At 39.8% G+C, this 21,269-nt stretch overlaps 1 protein-coding gene across 1 annotated transcript in view; it reads right to left on the bottom strand.

The window, feature by feature from the left end:
- Positions 1-21,269, bottom strand: part of LRP1B (LDL receptor related protein 1B) — a 1,344,280-nt gene that overhangs the window by 387,590 nt on the left and 935,421 nt on the right. Inside the window, exon 37 of the mRNA XM_040441523.1 lies at positions 1,835-1,969. Within this exon, the coding sequence (XP_040297457.1) occupies positions 1,835-1,969 (135 nt within the window). The remainder of the gene's footprint in view (positions 1-1,834; positions 1,970-21,269) is intronic.

Here is a 21,269-nt window from a genome sequence, read left to right as displayed (position 1 = left end):
TCAGGGTTTGCATATAAGCAAATCTTCAAGGGGCTAATAAAGGAAGGATTGGAAGACCACTTAATTGTTGTCAGTGTAAAATTTATTAGCCCAGAGAAACCTGGCTGTTTCATTATTATTATGTTGTCAATATATTTATTAATGATCTTGTAGAAGGCTTGCATAGCAAAGTATAAATTTTCGCAGATGACACTAAACTGTGTAAAGTAATTAACACTGAAGAGGACAGTATACTACTACAGAGGGATCTGGATAGATTGGAGGCTTGGGCAGATAAGTGACAGATGAGGTTTAACACTGACAAATGTAAAGTTATGCACATGGGAAGGAATAATGCAAGTCACCCGTACATACTAAATGGTAAAACACTGGGTAACACTGACATGGAAAAGGATCTAGGAATTTTAATAAACAGCAAACTAAGCTGCAAAAACCAGTGTCAGGCAGCTGCTGCCAAGGCCAATAAAATAATGGGTTGCATCAGAAGGGGCATAGATGCCCGTGATCAGAACATAGACCTACCACTTTACAAATCGCTAGTCAGACCACACATGGAGTACTGTGTACAGTTCTGGGCTCCTGTAAACAAGGCAGACATAGCAGAGCTGGAGAGGGTTCAGAGGAGGGCAACTAAAGTAATAACTGGAATGGGGCAACTACAGTACCCTGAAAGATTATCAAAATTAGGGTTATTCACGTTAGAAAAAAGACGACTGAGGGGAGATCTAATTACTATGTATAAATATATCAGGGGTCAGTACAGAGATCTCTCCCATCATCTATTTATCCCCAGGACTGTGACTGTGACGAGGGGACATCCTCTGCGTCTGGAGGAAAGAAGGTTTGTAGACAAACATAGAAGAGGATTCTTTACGGTAAGAGCAGTGAGACTATGGAACTCTCTGCCTGAGGAGGTGGTGATGGTGAGTACAATAAAGGAATTCAAGAGGGGCCTGGATGTATTTCTGGAGCATAATAATATTACAGGCTATAGCTACTAGAGAGGGGTCGTTGATCCAGGGAGTTATTCTGATTGCATGATTGGAGTCGGGAAGGAATTTTTTATTCCCCTAAAGTGGGGAAAATTGGCTTCTACCTCACAGGGTTATTTTTTGCCTTCCTCTGGATCAACTTGCAGGATGACAGGCCGAACTGGATGGACAAATGTCTTTTTTCGGCCTTATGTACTGTTACTGTTACTATGTCATGGATTTTTTTTTTTTTTTTTATAAAGGTTAGTAAATGTAATGGTAGATGGGACCTAGGGGATGAAACATTTATTTACTTAAATTTTTTTTAAAAATGAAAATATTAGGGGAAAAAAAAATACAATGACTTTATTTAACTTTAATGTTGCAAGAAGTAGCCTCACTCCAGGGCAGAAATTTTCAAAGCCATTGGAAGTAAAAAAAAAAAAATCTCAAATGTGAATTGCAGCTAAAATGAATCTCTCCATAGAGTTACATTTCTCCTATCTGGAGAATACAGGTTTATGTTGTACCATATTTTGAAACTTCATAACTTGAGGCATGAAGCATCTAAAATGTATTTCTGCCTGAACAGCTCTCAGAAGAATAATACCAAGTTATTACTACTTAATCATCGCTAGCATTAAAAACACATATCTAGAGGCCGAAAATGTCAGTGGGAGACTCCTTGACAGAGAAATTGATTCTGTGCTCTGCTGAGCCTCGATGAACAAATATGTCATTTTTGTTTAAAAAAATAAATAAATATAAAGGGACAAAAAAAAATCATATTAAAGATCATGACCGGCAACATGTAAAAGCACTTTAGACGGGGCGCAATGACATGAGCGGAACAAGACAGCTACCGGCTATCCAGTCAATCGCTATTCCTTCCACTCTCCCAAGTCCATTTGTGATTATATCTTCTCTCCAGGTTTGGTCTCGTTTGGAGCGGCTGATTTTATTGTACCCCATGTCAGTCCAATAGATTGTGTCATTCCCTGTAAAGGAAGAGAACCAGTTTAAATGGTCAAATATTTTAATGGAAACTTAGGATTTTGAAAAGGAAAACACATTTACATATGAACCTAAATGTAATGGAGCTCACGTTAAAATATTGGCACTAACAATAGGTATTATGGACTGATTTGTGATATAACATATACCCATACTTTCATAATACAGTATGTGAAAGATCATGCCTCACCATGTTTCACTAATGGAATCAAATAAGAAAAAAATATTTTGCGTGACTACACAATCAGAGAGGCATGCGGCCATATGGGACATAGGTTGCCATATGACATTGTACTACCATTCAGATCCACTGAGAATACTAACTTACATCATGCCCCCTTTTCTTGTGCTGGGTTCAACATTTTATAGGTTGACAGCTGGGTTCTGTCAACTCTGTGTCGCTAGACACACCTTTAACAGCACAAATACCATAATCTCTATTCTCTAGATTCCATAATACTGGATACAGTAATTCAACAATGCTTTGTTACAACACTTCATCTTGATCAATTCAAAGTTGACATTAACACATTTCTCTAAAGAAGAGCTTCAGGGAATATGTGATGTCTTTTAACCTGATCACAATCAATACAATAGTCAAATTTTTGAATGTAAAATGAAATATGGCTAGATAAGAATATGTGAAGTTCAATGTGACCTCTACAAAGACAAAAAAACAACCACAAAACTGATAAGCACATCCTGCATGATGTGATAAATAGATAGGCAGCTGTACATGGTCATAATTAAAGGGAACCTGTCATCAACTTTATGCTGACCTCACTTAGGGCATCATAAATTAGTGAGAGAAATGCTGATTTCAGCAGTGTGTCACTCACACTGATGATTGGCAGTTCTCTCCTAGAGAGAAAGGGTGAAAACTAAGTAGAAAACTGTCAATCATTTAGCAGGTGGGCAGGAGAGCAAGAATTCATGAATAACCATGACTCTTCTCAGGTGGCTGTGACTCTTTTCCAGGACCAGTCTGCAATGATTGTGATGTTGGTTCTCGGCAACCACTTACTTTTAACTTATAAATGACAGACCGCTGAAATTAATTCACCTGTCTCTACTTTATTCTGCCGTTGGTATGGGCAGCATAAAGTTGATGACAGGTCCCATTTAAAGAGAAAAATACAGCACCCTCAGGGCACTGAATTCAAAATCTATATATAAGCTAATATAATATTTAAGGTAAACCAAAAGGAGAAAAAACTGGAACTGCATATAGCTTGTGCTTTGGGCGCTGCTTGGCTGGATGTATCACGCAGAAGGTGAATTAAAAAAGTATTTATTTGTCTACGCGTTTCGAGGGAATTGGACCCTCTTCCTCAGGACAATCAATGATACAATACAAGACAGTTTGAATTTATTTATACACTTGTTTTTGGCTCCTTACCTCGATTGTAGGGGGCGGGGCTATGGGCGGAGTTAATATAAATAAACATGAGTTAGAATAATCAATACTATATCGATCTAGGTAAAAACAGAAGTAGGCACACTTCACACAGACGTCCGGTAGTCACTGGGGAGGAAGATATGTACCGGTAATGAATATAAACAGAGAGCGGCGGAGAGAGGTCATGCTTCGGGACAGGTGGCTATGCCCCGCCCACCTTTGCGACGCAACACTAAAGGGGTGGCTAGGTTTTGTTCGGTAGATGGGGCGCTGGGAAGCGCTAGACTATACAGAGTGGTGGGACATGCCCCCCCTCCCTTGCCACGTGAGCTGATGGGGCGGGCCCCAGGAGATGCCGTTCGGTCCTGTATAACAGGGAATAGAGCGCTAAGGAGCGCTGAGCTGTCCGGAGTGGTGGGAAAAAAAAAAAAAAAAACACATCTCACCTCCAGACATGTAAGGTAGTGGGGCGGGCCCAAAGGATGCTTAATGAGTGCTATATGGCAATGAGGGAATAATCAGGGAAGAGGAAAGAAGCGGGGGAAGTGAGGGGAATAATGCTGTGCTCACAAACGCTTTGGGGTATAAGTGCGTTTGGAGTGAGAGTGACATTAAACAAAAAACTGTATGGCAGAAACAATAGTGTGCATAAGACACACGATTTTTGATAACGAAGGGAAGCCCGAATGGAATCTTGAAAAAAGGACGTTATGTAGAAAAAAAAAATAATAATAATAATAATATATAAAATACACACAATAAAAGGAAAATGACATACCAGGGAAATAAAATATAGATAAAAGTACTAGCATAAAAAGTATATATAATGTATAAAATATATAAGGCATAGGCAGTGGCATATGCTATTTAATTAGAGTACTGTTTCACTCAGTTCATTGAGACCATGGGGTGTTAGCGTATCAAGTTGGTATATCCAGAAAACCTCCCGTTTCTGTAAGATATCAAACCGATTAAATGGGTTTTCAGGTATATGTTCTATGGGTGTGATTTTTATTGGGTGTTTTTGTTTTTCTGTGGTTGTCGCACAGTGTCTTGACAAACCGTGTTTCTGATATAAGCGTTATGTCTATGTTGATTCAATCGACAGTGTAGCTCCTGTGTCGTGCGCCCCACATATTGCAGGCCGCAACTGCACTCAATTAGATATATAACGTAGGAGGACTGGCATGTCATGTGTTGTTTTATGGAGAAGGATGTTTTATTACGGTTTGACATGAATGTGGTTTGATTATGGGTGATTGTTTTACAGCATAGGCATCGCTGGGACCAGCATTTATAGCTGCCCGCATTCTGTGCCGTAATTTTACTAGGTTTGTTTTGTTGTTTATCATGTTGTCTAGGTTTGCTAGGGGCCAAGATGCTTTTTATCGTAGGGGCTCGTCTATATGTAATGATTGGTTTGTGTGCTAGGTGTTTTGAGAGGTATGGATCTTGGAGTAATATATGCCAGTGTTTGGCTAGAATATTCTTAATATGCCCATTTGACGTGCTGTACTGGGTGATAAAATTAAGACGGTCTTGTTTTTCTTGTTTTTTGGAGGTTTTGGTTAGACATTCCTCCTGGGACACAATGGAGCTTTTTTTCAAAGCGTTTTTTATAAGTTTAGCTGGATATTTATTTGCCGACAATCGCTTACCGAAGGTGTCTGTTTGTTGTATGAAGTCTTCTTTGTATGTGCAATTGCGTCTTATTCGTTTAAATTGGCTGTATGGTATATTTTGTAGCCATTTTTTGTGGTGAAAACTGGAATAGTGGATATAACTGTTGCTATCTACCGGTTTGAAGTATGTTTTAGTGGATATGGTGCTATTGTGACTCTGGATGATAATATCTATGAATTTGATTTCCGTTTTATTAAAGTTGAGAGTGAAAGTAATGCCCCAATCTGTTTTGTTAAGGGATTGGCAAAAGGTTTTGGCAGAGAGTTCATCCCCATCCCATATAATGAATATATCATCGATATATCTCCTGAAAAAAATGATTTTGTTTTTATAGGTTGGGTGCTTGGTTATGTGTAGTTCTTCGAACTCCCCCATAAATAAATTGGCAAAAGACGGCGCTACTCGTGTCCCCATAGCGGTCCCCTTACACTGGTGGTAGATGTTTCCATTATATATGAAATAGTTGTTCTCTAATATAAACTGTAGGCCTTGTAGTAAAAAAGAAACTTGGGATGATTTTAGGCTGATGTCCCTTTCTAGCACTGATTGAATGCACCGGAGGCCTAGTTTGTGTTTAATGTTTGTATATAGTGACGTGACATCCAAAGTAAGAAAAGCATATGATTCTTCCCAGTTTATAATTTTTAATTCCCGGATGAGCTAACTGGAGTCATGTAGATAAGTGGGCAGATTTTTGACATATGGCTGTAAATGAAGATCCATATATTGGGATAGATTGCTTGTCGCATATTTGGTATTGGAGACGATGGGCCTGCCTGGGGGGTTATCTTTATCCTTATGAATTTTTGGAAGGTGATAGAAATAGGGGTTGCACAGAATTTTGGGTAGAAGGAAGTTTTTTTATTTTTTATTTATGTAACCCTTACTATGAGCCTCTTTCACTAGGTTGGGTAGACTGGTATTTACATTTATGAAGGGATTATGGTATATTTTTGAATAATATTCGGTGTAGCTTAGAATCCTTTGGGCCTCGTTTTCGTACTCAGTGTAATTCTGGATAACTATTGCCCCCCCCCTTGTCGGCAGGGCGGATAACTATATCTCGGTTGTTTTTGAGCGTCTTCAATGCTATTTGTTTAGATTTTGTCAAATTGCCATTATAATTATAAATCACTGATTCATTGGTTAAAATCTTAAGGTCAGCTGAAATCAAGTCAAAAAAAGTGGGTATGCAGTGCCCATGGCTATATGACGGGAAAAAATTGAATTTTGGGCGTACATCGATATGTCTGTACTCCTGATCTGTTGGATTACTTCGCTTCCGCATTTAATCCCTAAATGCGTCCTGGAATCTAGGCTGCAGCAAGGCACCCCCGGTCGCTGGTCCATCTACCAGCCAAGCCCGACAAAGGTGTTGTGACTCTTCACAACACACTCTGGTAAGCGCATTATTTTTGCATCATTTTAACTATTTTATACTGTACTACACATTTGGCGCTGCCTTCTCTCTTCTCCCCTCCCCTCTACTAATATAATATTTGATATTATAAATATGTGGTTCTTATCAAATATATTCTGATACAATGTAAATACATATAGCTGAGTTTGCTGTTACTTTCATTAGATACCCAACGGCACTCAGATATATCAATTGTAGCACAGTATATGAGTGGGGTCTGATGTTCGGAATTCAGATGCCCACTAGCATAAAGATTGGTATTAAATAGAGAAGGTTCCTGTCTGGATTGAGGTCACCTTGTTGTGGTGGGTGAGCACAGATCATTTGTGATCAAAATATATTTGCTAAGAACCGTTCAATCAGCAGGGCTGTTAGATCCAATTTGTCCAATCAGCAGGGCTCATGTAAATGAAGAAGCCCTGCTGATTGGACATATCGGTTCTTAGCAAATATATTTTGATCAAAAATGATCTATGTTCACACACCACAGCAAGGTGACCTCAATCCATTTTGCTCTTCTTTAAACCACATATTTATCATATCAAATGTGGTATAAGCTTATATATAGATTTTACATTTAGTGCCTTGAGAGTGCTGTTATGTTCTGTGTTTTTCTCTAGTAAAGAGCTAGTAAAGAACAACAAAAGTTATATCTAGTAAAATAAATAGGCAACAAAATGCCAAAGACTCAATGAAATGATCTTCTATAGATTCACCAGAATAAAAACCAACTATGATAGAGTCCTGGGGACATGATGATGACCAAAATCACACATAAATTGAACTGCACCATTCAGTCATCCTTAGCGTTTTCTTATTAGATTTTATTTGGCTGTTTATTGTTAAAGTTTTCAATTACATATTTTCATAATCATAGGCGGTTTCTCTTCAGACTACCTTTTAATGAACGCTGAAGAAGATTTATCATTACTCTTACGATGTACCAAACTTATCACAGTGGCTCACATTGTGAGATAGAGTTGACGCCCTCTTGTTAGACACTTTATATGACCACTTGGTTGGCTTACTTGAAAGAGTAAAAGTTAAACTAAAAAGTTTGGCACAATTTTGGAGCAATTTGGTGCTTTTTAAAAATCCTCTAAGCCAAGATCCACTTTCGGAGTATCAAATAGTGAGGATTGAAAACTATTTTAAACACATAACAAATCTACTACAAGACATGTAGACCAGTGTTTTGTTGCAACTTGAGAAAGAATTCTGGCATACAGATTAGTAAATCTTCCCCATCACTTTTCTGCTACCGCCTTTGACTGTTAGAAACCTAACTTCTTAAAGGGTTTTTCACAATTTGGACACTTTTAGCATCACCACATAACATCTTATACGTTAGATTCCCCTCACTTACCAAAAGAACAAAAGGGAGCGCACTGTTATTAGAATACTCAAAAATAGGATCCACCTATGAAAATGTGGGCCACATCTCCTCCAGGAGGTCTCAGCTTCTTGCAAAAAGTCCATGGCTAAGACCTCCTTCTGTTGAATATTTATAGCACATTTATAAGATGACTTAATATATACATATCTATATTGTAAATCAATCAAATCAATTACTAGGGAACACCTCATTTGATATTGTATTTTTGCAATATTTGTGCATCAATTACATGTATATCAACATGTTTAATATTTCTACCAACGTTCAGAAAACTGCTATAGCGGACATCATGTATGGTTCCCTCCCCGTCCCCCCAGTTTCAATATAAGAATTATTACTGTAGGTATAACCTCCTCTCATTTTTAACAAGACAGGTTTTTCACTTGAGCCAAAATAACTTCTGTCATACTGTAAAACTATTTTACTCCCTCAGCAGATTTGTTAAGCTGAACTTGCTTTCTAGAGTCCATCTGTGAAAGTCATTGTCCTCATTAGCTCAATGTTTTAATCTGAAGGCTTCACATTTAATATTGAGTAAGTCATTAACTCCATACATGTTTTTTGCAGGAGCCAAAATAAATGGATCCAACTCTCCAACCTAAAGCTTACAGAAGCAGAAATATGTCACAACCGAAGAGTGTTCTTGTCATCTATTCTAGTTCTTCTGTGTATTCAATTATTTTGCATCACTGGTTAAACACTAGGTGTTAAAATTTAGGCATTTCCTCTGAGGGCAGCCCTAAACAGTTGTATTCAAATTGAAATCTATTGTTTTTACTTAAAGGGTACTCTAACCAAAGTCACTATGGTAGAGTCATACATGCCATAAATATTCAAAATATATAGGTCTCAATTAGGTATGGCAGCCCATAAAGAATGGTGGCTGTCACAAATAAGATTGGAAATTCTATACAATGCTATATGATTGTCATGTTTGTCATGGGTAGCATTCAACAGTAATCCAGACATTCCTTTCAAACCTTGGTTTTGTCTTATGTTTCATTCTCTGAAAACTTTAACAATTTCTAGTCTAACAACTTATTAGTAGTGTTGGGCGCGAATATTCGAATCTCGAATTTTAATAGCAAATATTGCCACTTCGAGAATTCTCAAAGATTTAGAATATAGTGCTATATATTCGTATTGCCGAATATTCTAGATTTTTTTTTCGTCAGTAACCTCCCTTCTTTCTTGTGGGCCAATGAGAAGGCTGCAATGTCTTTGTCTGAGCTTAGCAACATCCCTAGCAACCAATAGGAAAGTTGCCTACCCCTTACTATATAAGAAACTCCCCATGAGCCATTTTCTTGCAGCGTTTTGGTGTCCGTCTGACGAAACTGATCCGTTCTGAGACACAATGTAAGTCAATGGGGACGGATCCGTTTTCTATGACACAATCTGGCACAATAGAAAATGGATCCATCCTCCATTGACTTTCAATGGTGTTTAAGACGGCTACGTCTTGGCTATGTTACAGATAATACAAAAGGATCTGTTCTGAACGGATGCAGATAGTTGCATTATCTGAACGGATCTGTCCATGACGGATCCGCACAAAACGCGAGTGTGAAAGTAGCCTAATACAGATAGTTAGTGGGAGATAGTCAGTGTAGGTTATATCCTTATATAGTGTAGCTGTTGCAGTGCAGGGTGTTAGGTAGTGTGATAGGTTCTGCTGTCCATACATACATGCTACAGACATAGTGCTCTGATGTCACAAGTTCACAACAATACTTGGTGGACCAATCAGTAATAAGTAGTCAGACCTGCTAAAATGTGAAGTTGCACGTATTGCACCAAAATATTCGCATCATTAGGGCCAATTTCACAATCGCAAATATATTGGAGCACGCTATCTGCATATAAAGCTATTGTAATGTTCTGCCGGGCCAACCATTTTCTCCAGTCTCAGGAAACTTCTAGCAGATTGAAAAAAGTAGCAACAGTGACCCACGCCTGTATTGCGCGCGCATTACATGAATATTACTTTGCCGATTTTCGCAATCAAGAAAATTATTGCGAATTCTCGAATTTGCGAATTTATGACGAATATTTGCCAAAATATTCACGAAATATCACAAATTCGAATATTGCCCCTGCCGCTCATCACTACTTATTAGTGGAGAGGATTTGTCTTATTAGTGTCACAATTAGTCTGAGAGATCAAATCCTTTACCCAGTAGAGTTTTAATCTACAGGTGAAACTCGAAAAATTTGAATATTGTGCAAAAGTCCATTTATTTCAGTAATGCAAATTAAAAGGAATTGCATTAATGGAACCTAAAATTAGAATTTTGTGAAAAAAGGTTCAATATTCTAGGCTCAAAGTGTCACACTCTAGTCAGCAAATTAATCCATACCCCCTGAGCAAAGGGTACCTCAAAATTGAGATTTGGGGTTTTATAACCTATAAGCCATAATCATAATCATCCAAATTATAACAAAGAAAGGCTTGAAATATCTCGCTTTCCATGTAATGAGTCTATCTTATATATTAGTTTTACCTTTAAAGTTGCATTACTGAAATAAATTAACTTTGCAAGATATTCAAATTTTTCGAGTTTCACCTGTAAATACTCTGGTGGTGGTCCAATGTTCTCACTTTGACCTTCTTATATTATATTGTCTATTGAGTTACAAGTTGACAAAATGGCATTCACAAGTATCGGCCAAGTCTTGATATTGCTGTGTGATGCTCTAATAGAATGCCTTCATTGCAACAAGTCAGTGTGTGAAAATTCTTCTATCCTAAATATTCCACCATCTACTGTGAGTGGTATTTTTGCAAAGTGGAAACATTTAGGAACCACAGTGACTAAGCCAGGAAGTAGAGACCTTGAAAAGTTACAGAGTGGGGTCGTTGAATACTGAAGCACATAAAAGTCCCCAACACTCTGGTGACTTAATAACTGCAGTGTTCCAAACCTCCTCTGGCATTAACATCACCTCAAAAACTGTGCTGTTTTGGGAGCTTCATGACATGGGTTTCCAAGGCTGAGCTGCTGCGTGCAAGCCTTACATCAGCAAGCACAGTACCAAGCATCAGATGGAGTTATGTAAAGCATGCTGCCACTGGACTCTGGAGCAGTGGAAACGTGTCCAGTGGAGTGAGGAATCAGACTTCTCTATCTGGAGGTCTGATGGACGAGTATGGGTTTGACGAATGCCAGGAGAACTCTACCTGTCTGACTGCATTGTGCCACCTGTAAACTTTGCTGGAGTAAGAATAATGCTATGGGGTTCTTTTTTTAAGGGGTCAGCCTAGGCCTTTTAGTTTCACTGGAGGAAAATCTTAATGCTTCATCACGCCAAGACATTTTAGACAATTCAAACTTTGTGGAAAAAATTTGGGAAATGTCCTTTTGTGTTTCAGCATGGTTTTGAGATTGGTGTGGAAGAATTTGATTGGCCCACACAGAGTCCTGACCTCAACCCCTTCCAACACCTTTGGGATAAACTAGAACAGAGACTGTAAGCCAAACCCTCATGTTTGCTACCGTCTGACCTCACAAATACTCCTCCGAATACTTGTATAAAAATGACCACAGACAGACTCCAAAATCTTGTAGGAAGCCTTTTCAGAAAAGTGGAAGCTGTTTTATCTGAAAAGAGGTAGGGAGAAGGTGGGGAACTCCATATTAATGCCTATGGATTGATAAAAGGATGTCATTAAAGCTCCAGTAAGGGTAATGTGTAGGTATCTCAATACAATACATATAGGATTTACTGCATAGAGTTAATCTTTGCATTCATTTGTCTTGGGCACCCATGACCCTGCCACTAGTTTGCCGATTTCCTTCATTAATTTCAGTAGTTGCTAACCACTGCATCATGGGAACACTACCCAAGACCTTCCATTTAGAGATGTTCCGACCCAGTTGTCTAACCATCAAAATTTGGCCCTTGTCAGATCCTTACGCTTGCCTATTTTTCCTGCTTCAAACACATCAGCCTCAAGAACTGACGGGTCCCTTTCTTCCTAATATATCCCACTCATTGACAGGTGCCATTGTCACAAGATTATCCAAGTTATACATTTCACTTGTCAGTGGTTCTTATATTATGGATCAGCAGATATAATACATTTTTCATGACAGATGACTTAAGCCTCACTATGCAAGTTTTGTGCAAACTGTTCAACTAATTGGACCTGACTTTGTGAGAGAAAACAAGTAAGTATGGTCCTCGCTTCAAGCCTGGGAAGTAAATGTATATTCGAGTTAATATCTAGGGATTGTCTGTGTTCACCTGTCAGTGTGAAAAAGGCTGTGAAGAGTGCTAGAGCGTGCTCATGTAGTGCAGTTCATCTGTAAGTAAAATGCCTTGAACCCTGAGGCTATTGCTAGGTAATTCTTCTCTGACCTTCAAAAGCCAAGAGTAGGGCTTTAGGAGCCTGAATGTTGCAAAGGAAGATTATATATTTATAATTATTGATTGGGAGAAGCAGATATTGAGAAAGTCGGTGATACATCCGTACAGCTAGAGTACTATTCGATAATATTTGTTATTGGCGGCCTCTTGTAGCTAGGAGTACAATATTAATTAATTCTCCCAAATCAACACTGGATTAATTATCTGCCTTACTCATGGTGGAACTTAAAGTATATCTAAACTTTCAGATAACTTTACAGAATTTGTTACCATAGGTATACATAAGTGATTGAACTATATCTGGCCATTACATCACTTGCATCTGGAATATTTTTGTAGTTTTTTCTTTTGTACATGCTGCATTTCTAATTCTCAGTTTTGTCTGAGTTGGTGGGTGGAGATGAGCTATAATGATGTCTGCCCATAGAATACACATGGAGACGGCAAATTCTGCTTCTGCTCTCTCCCTCCCTCCCATTTTTTAAATTCAGCCTTAAGGGCTCTTTCACACGAGCGAATGCCGTGTGGGTAATCCACTGCGTGAAAGAGAGCAAAGCCCCATTCCGGGCAGCAGAGACACGGAGCATTAGGCCTCCTGCACACGACAGTATTTTTTCACGGTCCGCAAAACGGGGTTCCATTGGGCCGTGATCCGTGACCGTTTTTTCGTCCGTGGGTCTTCCTTGATTTTTGGAGGATCCACGGACATGAAAAATGAAAAAAAAAAAAATCTAAGTCAAGTTTGCCATTGAAATGATAGGAAAAAACGGACATGGATCACGGACACGGATCACGGACACGGATGACAATCTTGTGTGCATCCGTGATTTTTCACGGACCCATTGACTTGAATGGGTCCGCAAACCGTTGACCGTGAAAAAAATAGGACAGGTCATATTTTTTTCACGGCCAGGAAACACGGATCATGGATGCGGCTGCCAAACGGTGCATTTTCCGATTTTTCCACGGACCCATTGAAAGTCAATGGGTCCGCAAAAAAAAACGGAGAAAAACGGAACCACGGACGCGGATGCACACAACGGTCGTGTGCAGGAGGCCTTAACATGATTAATAATTTGATCTTTGCTCTCTGTGATCTTTTTACTACAAAATCACAGCTAGATAAAGTTGTCACTGTGATTTTGTAGTAAAAAGGTCACAGAGAGGCACAAAGCATTATCAATCATGTTAATGCTCCACGTCTCTGCTGTACGGAACGGGGATTGGCTATCTTTCACGCAATGGATCCGCTCATGTGAAAGAGCCCTAAAGCCAACAATCAGGAGGGTATCATAAAAGGAGAAAAAAGTGGAGATCATGAAGAGACGGGATGTACAGAGAGGACGGACAGGACAGACTTTGGTAATGTGAGGCTGTGGTAATGGAGACTGCATACAAGTACTGCTGCTCCTTTGGCACACCCCCACCTCCTATCTGTATTTCATGTGTTCGCATGAACTCCATTTCTACAGAGATTCATCTGAAGATCTTATCAGCTGTATTCAGGACCATATTCCCTGACAAGCAGAGCAGAGAGGAGGCTGAGGCAGCTCTTTAGTTCGGTGTTCTGAAGTAACTTGTCCTCCTGTGTGATTAGGACTGAATTTTTGTGTAATAATAGGACGGCGGCCATTTTATTTCTCCTAATGATTGCTCCCCAGGAAAGTGAGCCATCATAACTTATTTTGGTTAATCTAGTTTACTAAAGTAAATGTGCTAAAGTACATTTAAAAAAGGGCAGAATAGGAACTGCTCTCTCTGTCAAATTTCTTAGTTATGTACAAACCGGATTCCAAAAAAGTTGGGACACTAAACAAATTGTGAATAAAAACTGAATGCAATGATGGGGAGATGGCAAATGTCAATATTTTATTTGTAATAGAACATAGATGACAGATCAAATGTTTAATCCGAGTAAATGTATCATTTTAAAGGAAAAATACGTTGATTCCAATTTTCACGGTGTCAACAAATCCCAAAAAAGTTGGGACAAGTAGCAATAAGAGGCTGGAAAAAGTAAATTTGAGCAAAATGAAGAGCTGGAGGACCAATTAACACTAATTAGGTCAATTGGCAACATGATTGGGTATAAAAAGAGCTTCTCAGACTGGCAGTGTCTCTCAGAAGCCAAGATGGGTAGAGGATCACCAATTCCCACAATGTTGCGCAGAAAGATAGTGGAGCAATATCAGAAAGGTGTTACCCAGCGAAAAATTGCAAAGACTTTGCATCTATCATCATCAACTGTGCATAACATCATCCTAAGATTCAGAGAATCTGGAACAATCTCTGTGCGTAAGGGTCAAGGCCGTAAAACAATACTGGATGCCCGTGATCTCCGGGCCCTTAAACGACACTGCACCACAAACAGGAATGCTACTGTAAAGGAAATCACAGAATGGGCTCAGGAATACTTCCAGAAACCATTGTCAGTAAACACAATCCACCGTGCCATCCGCCGTTGCCAGCTGAAACTCTACAGTGCAAAGAAGAAGCCATTTCTAAGCAAGATCCACAAGCTCAGGCGTTTTCACTGGGCCAGGGATCATTTAAAATGGAGTGTGGCAAAATGGAAAACTGTTCTGTGGTCAGACGAGTCACGATTCGAAGTTCTTTTTGGAAATCTGGGACGCCATGTTATCTGGACCAAAGAGGACAAGGACAACCCAAGTTGTTATCAACGCTCAGTTCAGAAGCCTGCATCTCTGATGGTATGGGGTTGCATGAGTGCGTGTGGCATGGGCAGCTTGCATGTCTGGAAAGGCACCATCAATGCAGAAAATTATATTCAGGTTCTAGAACAACATATGCTCCCATCCAGACGTCATCTCTTTCAGGGAAGACCCTGCATTTTTCAACAAGATAATGCCAGACCACATTCTGAATCAATCACAACATCATGGCTGCGTAGGAGAAGGATCCGGGTACTGAAATGGCCAGTCTGCAGTCCAGATCTTTCACCTATAGAGAACATTTGGCGCATCATAAAGAGGAAGGTGCAACAAAGAAGGCCCAAGACGATTGAACAGTTAGAGGCCTGTATTAGACAAGAATGGGAGAGCATTCCTATTTCTAAACTTGAGAAACTGGTCTCCTCGGTCCCCAGACGTCTGTTGAGTGTTGTAAGAAGAAGGGGAGATGCCACACAGTGGTGAAAATGGCCTTGTCCCAACTTTTTGGGGATTTGTTGACACCATGAAATTCTGATTCAACATATTTTTCCCTTAAAATGGTACATTTTCTCAGTTTAAACTTTTGTTCCGTGATTTATGTTCTATTCTGAATAAAATATTAGAAGTTGGCACCTCCACATCATTGCATTCAGTTTTTATTCACGATTTGTATAGTGTCCCAACTTTTTTGGAATCCGGTTTGTACGTGTATGGGATAGACATTACTGTGCTGAAACATACTTCCTCCATAATTATTATTATTATTTATTGGGATAATACAAATTTATTACACTGTTTTTGTAGAAAGCATTAAAAGAAGTGTGTCACCTGCTTCCTTTCATACAACCATACTGTTGCATAATAAAGTTTGGCTCCATGCAGCCTCTATTAGGTGGAGCTGTAAAAATTATTGTGCAGTAAGCTCCCCCTAGTGGTGGCTGTAAAGAGCTATAATTTTCAAAAAATTACCTATGCCCATACAAAGAAGAGGAGTGTCTAACCCCAATAAAGATATATTATGAAATTGAGCAGCACATACCTAAAATCAAACTGGTGTTCAAGGTGCAAATAAACATTAAAAGTGCATTAGTAAGTTGCAGTATTAGGTTATACCACTACCTTGGGGAAATTATTTCTATAGAAATCATTGGGAGGAGGGTATGCAAATAAACCCTTAGCAATCTGGGCCTCTAATGCTACCAGATGTAAGTCAGCTATTCTATATTCAATGTTTGACCTTTTAAACAGGCATTGAGACATGACGTGGATACTAATTAAGCCAGCATCTCATCTGCAGACAGTTGTTTCAGGTTTCTCCTCATCAGTGCAGAGAAGATAGTACTGGCTTAACTTAGAGGCCTAGTCAAGATCCAGGGGATACTATATAGGAGTAATCAAAGTAAGGAGTCTTAAAGCCAGGAAATGCTCCTCTGGAATTTTGGGAAGATGGCATTCCAATGAGCAAGCTAACTCAAGCTGTTACAATGGCTCAAAGTCCATACCCCAACCCAACTGAAATATTGTGTTGGGACCTTAAGAGAACAGTTCATAAATGCATGCCCATAAATCTAAAAAAACTGAAGCAATGTTGTAAAAAAGAATGGGCATATAAAAATGATTACCTCTAGTTATTACTGCTAAAGGTGGTACTACAAGCTACAAGGTGCCCATGACTTGTCGTTTCGGCCAAAACGTTGCATCTGGAATAAATTCCAATTCTTTGGACGTGCTGTCTCCATTTTTTATTTTTTATCATTTTTTGACATTTTCAAGTTGTTTTTGGGGGGCATTTTACCACCCCCCTGGAGACGAGCACCCGCTGTATTGTAACTAAGGAGTGCTGTCCACCCGTGTTTTTGTTTATTTTGGCAAGGACACAGTGAAATCTGTCAGGTTTTATGCTTTATCTGAGGTTGGATTTACTTAATTTTAAGACCTTTAAGGACGTGAAGTTTTTTTTATTTTTTATTATGTCCTAAAATGCAAAACCGTACAATTCATGACTGTATCATTATTGTAGAAATGAGTAAAACAACTGGAACACGATTGTGTTCATCTGTAATGTTTTGTGCTGATTGAAAATGCTGAGACTTTTTGACATTTCTGTGGGTTGAACGAATGACTCAGTTAAGCTTGGTGGAAATTGAAATATTTCCAAAGTTTAACAAAATATATGCATAGTATTGGAGATTTGGAGAAATAAACATTTTTATGTGTTACAGAAAAAAATATAGTGATAAATGAAATGTATTAAGTTTCAGGAATTATGACTTTGAACCCAGTGATGAATCTGTTACCATATGTTGCTCACATAAAAGTGGGAAACATGGAGCTTGTTCTGTAGGATTGGATATATGAACACTGGGTCAGAACGAAGCCATAAGCACTCTTTCTGGCACCGCAAAGTGATCCGCAATGATTTAGGGAAATGCATTCCTTCATTTTACGGCATCCAGTAGAACATTTATATGAATTTATATGGAGTCTGATAACATACTTGCTAGCAGTCCCACTTTTACCACAACAATCCTACAAACCAGACCATGAAAAGGGCATGGTTCAAGTAAACTTGATCCAAAAGTAGACATATGGAGACATTATTGGTAATTTTTCTGGTTTTCCCGATTTTTATATTTTTTGAATGTTTGTAATAAGGATGAGAGAACCAGTTCGGCCTGAACCGAATTTGGTCCGAACTTTGCTATTTTTTGAACTGCAGACAAACCTGAATCTTTCTGGGTTTGCTTTGGATGAATCCACAAAAATGGTGCGTATTGACATTTTAGTGCACATGATGGTGGGAAAAAAGCACTAGGAAAAAAAGCATTAGGTCAAGGAGGAAGAAGGTTTCTCACATGACCCTGAGAGGAATTTGGGGGAAAGGCTTGCCCTGATTTGCTCACAGGCTGAGATGTTTTTAATATTTTTTTTTTTCATGGGTTGTTGATTATATTTAGAGATGAGCGAATAAAAAAAAAAAATGGATTCGCCGGTTTGCCGAATTTTTCAGGAAAAATTTGGTTTGATCTTAATATATTCGAGGTGAATTACGTAAAAAAAATGGTATTTCCTGGCTGGTGAGAGCTTTTATAGTGGTGTAGAACACTGTGCCTTGTAGTAACAGGCATAGTGAGTCTGCTTTGGTAGTGAAATAATACTGTGAGTCCGTATGACATGCAGAATCACTGCACACTTCACTTATTAGGGCAGTCACGGGGCCAAAACTGACCAAATATGAACTCAGCCTTACAAGTCGATGTTAGTGCCATGAAGAAGCACACTCCTTTTACACCGTTGCCAGCTGATTGCATATAGCTGGGGGGTGGGACTTCACAGTAGTTATTAACCCCTTTCAGCAGTCCCCCTTCAGTGAATGGGGGACTGCTGAATGGGGTTAATAACTACAGTGAGGGGCCTAGCCGTCTGGGCAACCCCACAGATCATCCATAACAGTGCCATCCACAGATCCCCATAAGTGTCATCCACAGATCCCCATCAGTGTCATCCACATATCCCCATAAATGTCATCCACAGATCCCCCATAAGTGTTATCCACAGATCCCTCATAAGTGTCATCCACAGATCCCCATAAGTGTCATCCACAGATCCCCATAAGTGTCATCCACAGATCCCCATAAGTGTCATCCACAGATCCCCCATAAATGTCATCCACAGATCCCCCATAAATGTCATCCACAGATCCCCCATAAGTGTCATCCACAGATCCCCCATGTCATCCACCACAGATCCCCATAAATGTCAACCACAGATCCCCTCCCTGCCCAACGCCACCTCCTAGCTAATTTATTCACTTCACTTGCCTCTGTGTAATTGCAGAGAAGCTCCTTAATCTCGCACAGGCGCACTGGCAGAGGCATCGTCGAACGAAGTGCGCTGGAAGACGGCGCATGCGCACTTTGCTCGACGATACCTCAGCCAGTGCGAGATTACACAGAGGCAAATGAAATTAATAAATTAGCTAGGAGACGACACCCCCGCCGGCCCTGCATTTGGGGCACTGGACAAAACATCCAGGTCTCCAGCCCCAAATGTTTTGACCTAACGACGCCCCTGGTTGACGCAGGTCTGTGGTGCCAACATTAGCATCCTAGACACGCTTCACCTTCTGCCCACATATTTGACATATGGCCATGTTAACCTCCTCCAGCGGCTTAACAAAAAAACAGCCACACCGGTGAGTAGGTGATTTTCTGACTGACTGCTACCGCCGCTGCTTCCGTGAACCCCTGCACCACTACTTCCCAGACAGGTAGACTGCTGCGAAGCAGGTGGCCTACCCCGGGCACGTTTGGCGCGCGACCTCCCACTGCTGCCATCCTACTGACTGCCAGCCATGCTTTCAAAACATAAGACCGCCAACTTGAACTGAGAATATATTTTTCTTTTTGTACTGAAATAGCCCACTAAACGCTTTTGCCACAAATATTTACACCACTGAAGTGCTTATATTTTTTTCTTTCTGTACGCTTTCAACACATATAACTGCAGAAGTGAACTGAGAATATATTTTTCTTTTTGTACTGAACTAGGCCAGTAAACACTTTCAGCAGAAATAATTGCACCAGTGAAATGCGTATATATTTTTCTTTCTGTACTGAAATAGGCCACTAAATGCTTTTGCCACAAATAACTGCACCAGTGAAGTGGGTATATTTTTTTCTTTATATAATGAAATAGGACACTAAATCCTTTTGCCACAAATAAGTGCACCAGTGAAGTGCGGATATTTTTTTCTTTCTGTACGCTTTCAACACATATACAGTACAGACCAAAAGTTTGGACACACCTTCTCATTCAAAGAGTTTTCTTTATTTTCATGACTATGAAAATTGTAGATTCACACTGAAGGCATCAAAACTATGAATTAACACATGTGGAATTATATACATAACAAACAAGTGTGAAACAACTGAAAATATGTCATATTCTAGGTTCTTCAAAGTAGCCACCTTTTGCTTTGATTACTGCTTTGCACACTCTTGGCATTCTCTTGATGAGCTTCAAGAGGTAGTCCCCTAAAATGGTTTTCACTTCACAGGTGTGCCCTGTCAGGTTTAATAAGTGGGGTTGGGACCATCAGTTGCGTTGAGGAGAAGTCAGGTGGATACACAGCTGATAGTCCTACTGAATAGACTGTTAGAATTTGTATTATGGCAAGAAAAAAGCAGCTAAGTAAAGAAAAACGAGTGGCCATCATTACTTTAAGAAATGAAGGTCAGTCAGTCAGCCGAAAAATTGGGAAAACTTTGAAAGTAAGGGCTATTTGACCATGAAGGAGAGTGATGGGGTGCTGCGCCAGATGACCTGGCCTCCACAGTCACCGCACCTGAACCCAATCGAGATGGTTTGGGGTGAGCTGGACCGCAGAGTGAAGGCAAAAGGGCCAACAAGTGCTAAGCATCTCTGGGAACTCCTTCAAGACTGTTGGAAGACCATTTCAGGTGACTACCTCTTGAAGCTCATCAAGAGAATGCCAAGAGTGTGCAAAGCAGTAATCAAAGCAAAAGGTGGCTACTTTGAAGAACCTAGAATATGACATATTTTCAGTTGTTTCACACTTGTTTGTTATGTATATAATTCCACATGTGTTAATTCATAGTTTTGATGCCTTCATAGTCATGAAAATAAAGAAAACTCTTTGAATGAGAAGGTGTGTCCAAACTTTTGGTCTGTACTGTAACTGCAAAAGTGAATATATATATATTTTTTTTACTGAAATAGGCCAGTAAATGCTTTTAGCAGAAATAAATGCACCAGTGAAGTGTGGATAGATTTTTCTTGCTGTGCTGAAATAGGCCAGTAAATGCTTTCAACACATATAACTGCAGAAGTGAACTGAGAATATATTTTTCTTTTTGTACTGAAATAAGCCAGTGTCACGTCTCGGGGGTCCCAAGGGGGACCTAGACAAGGAAAAACAGGCCAAGGACCCTGGAACACATAACCATACAAAGGAACCAAGACACGTGACAATGACAATATTAGAAGACCTCAATGTACTGAACCAGATCAGTGGGTGTGAACCCACTGCGCCACTGACTAACAATACTCTGGAGGGGCGTAACTAAGCAATACTAGGTCTTCACTAGCGCCTCTGGTGGTGAGTATAGACTTGAGCCACGGTAGTTGCCAGGGGCTACTCCAGAGCGTAAACCAAGTCAGTGGCAGCAGAAGCCTGGCGGCAAGGAGATGCCAGACAAGGTACCGACAGTATATGAGCAAGGCATGGCATGGTACAGAACAGGGACAAGACATAGAGACAGACAATGCAAAGCAAGGCAGAGAATGGGCATTCCCCCTCAGGAGAACACAGGAACCCTCT

This window comes from Bufo bufo, chromosome 7 (assembly GCF_905171765.1).
Source record: "Bufo bufo chromosome 7, aBufBuf1.1, whole genome shotgun sequence".
In the NCBI taxonomy this organism is placed as follows: domain Eukaryota; kingdom Metazoa; phylum Chordata; class Amphibia; order Anura; family Bufonidae; genus Bufo; species Bufo bufo.
The sequence above is the reverse complement of the archived record's forward strand: the minus strand, read 5'-3'. Positions and strand labels throughout refer to the sequence as shown.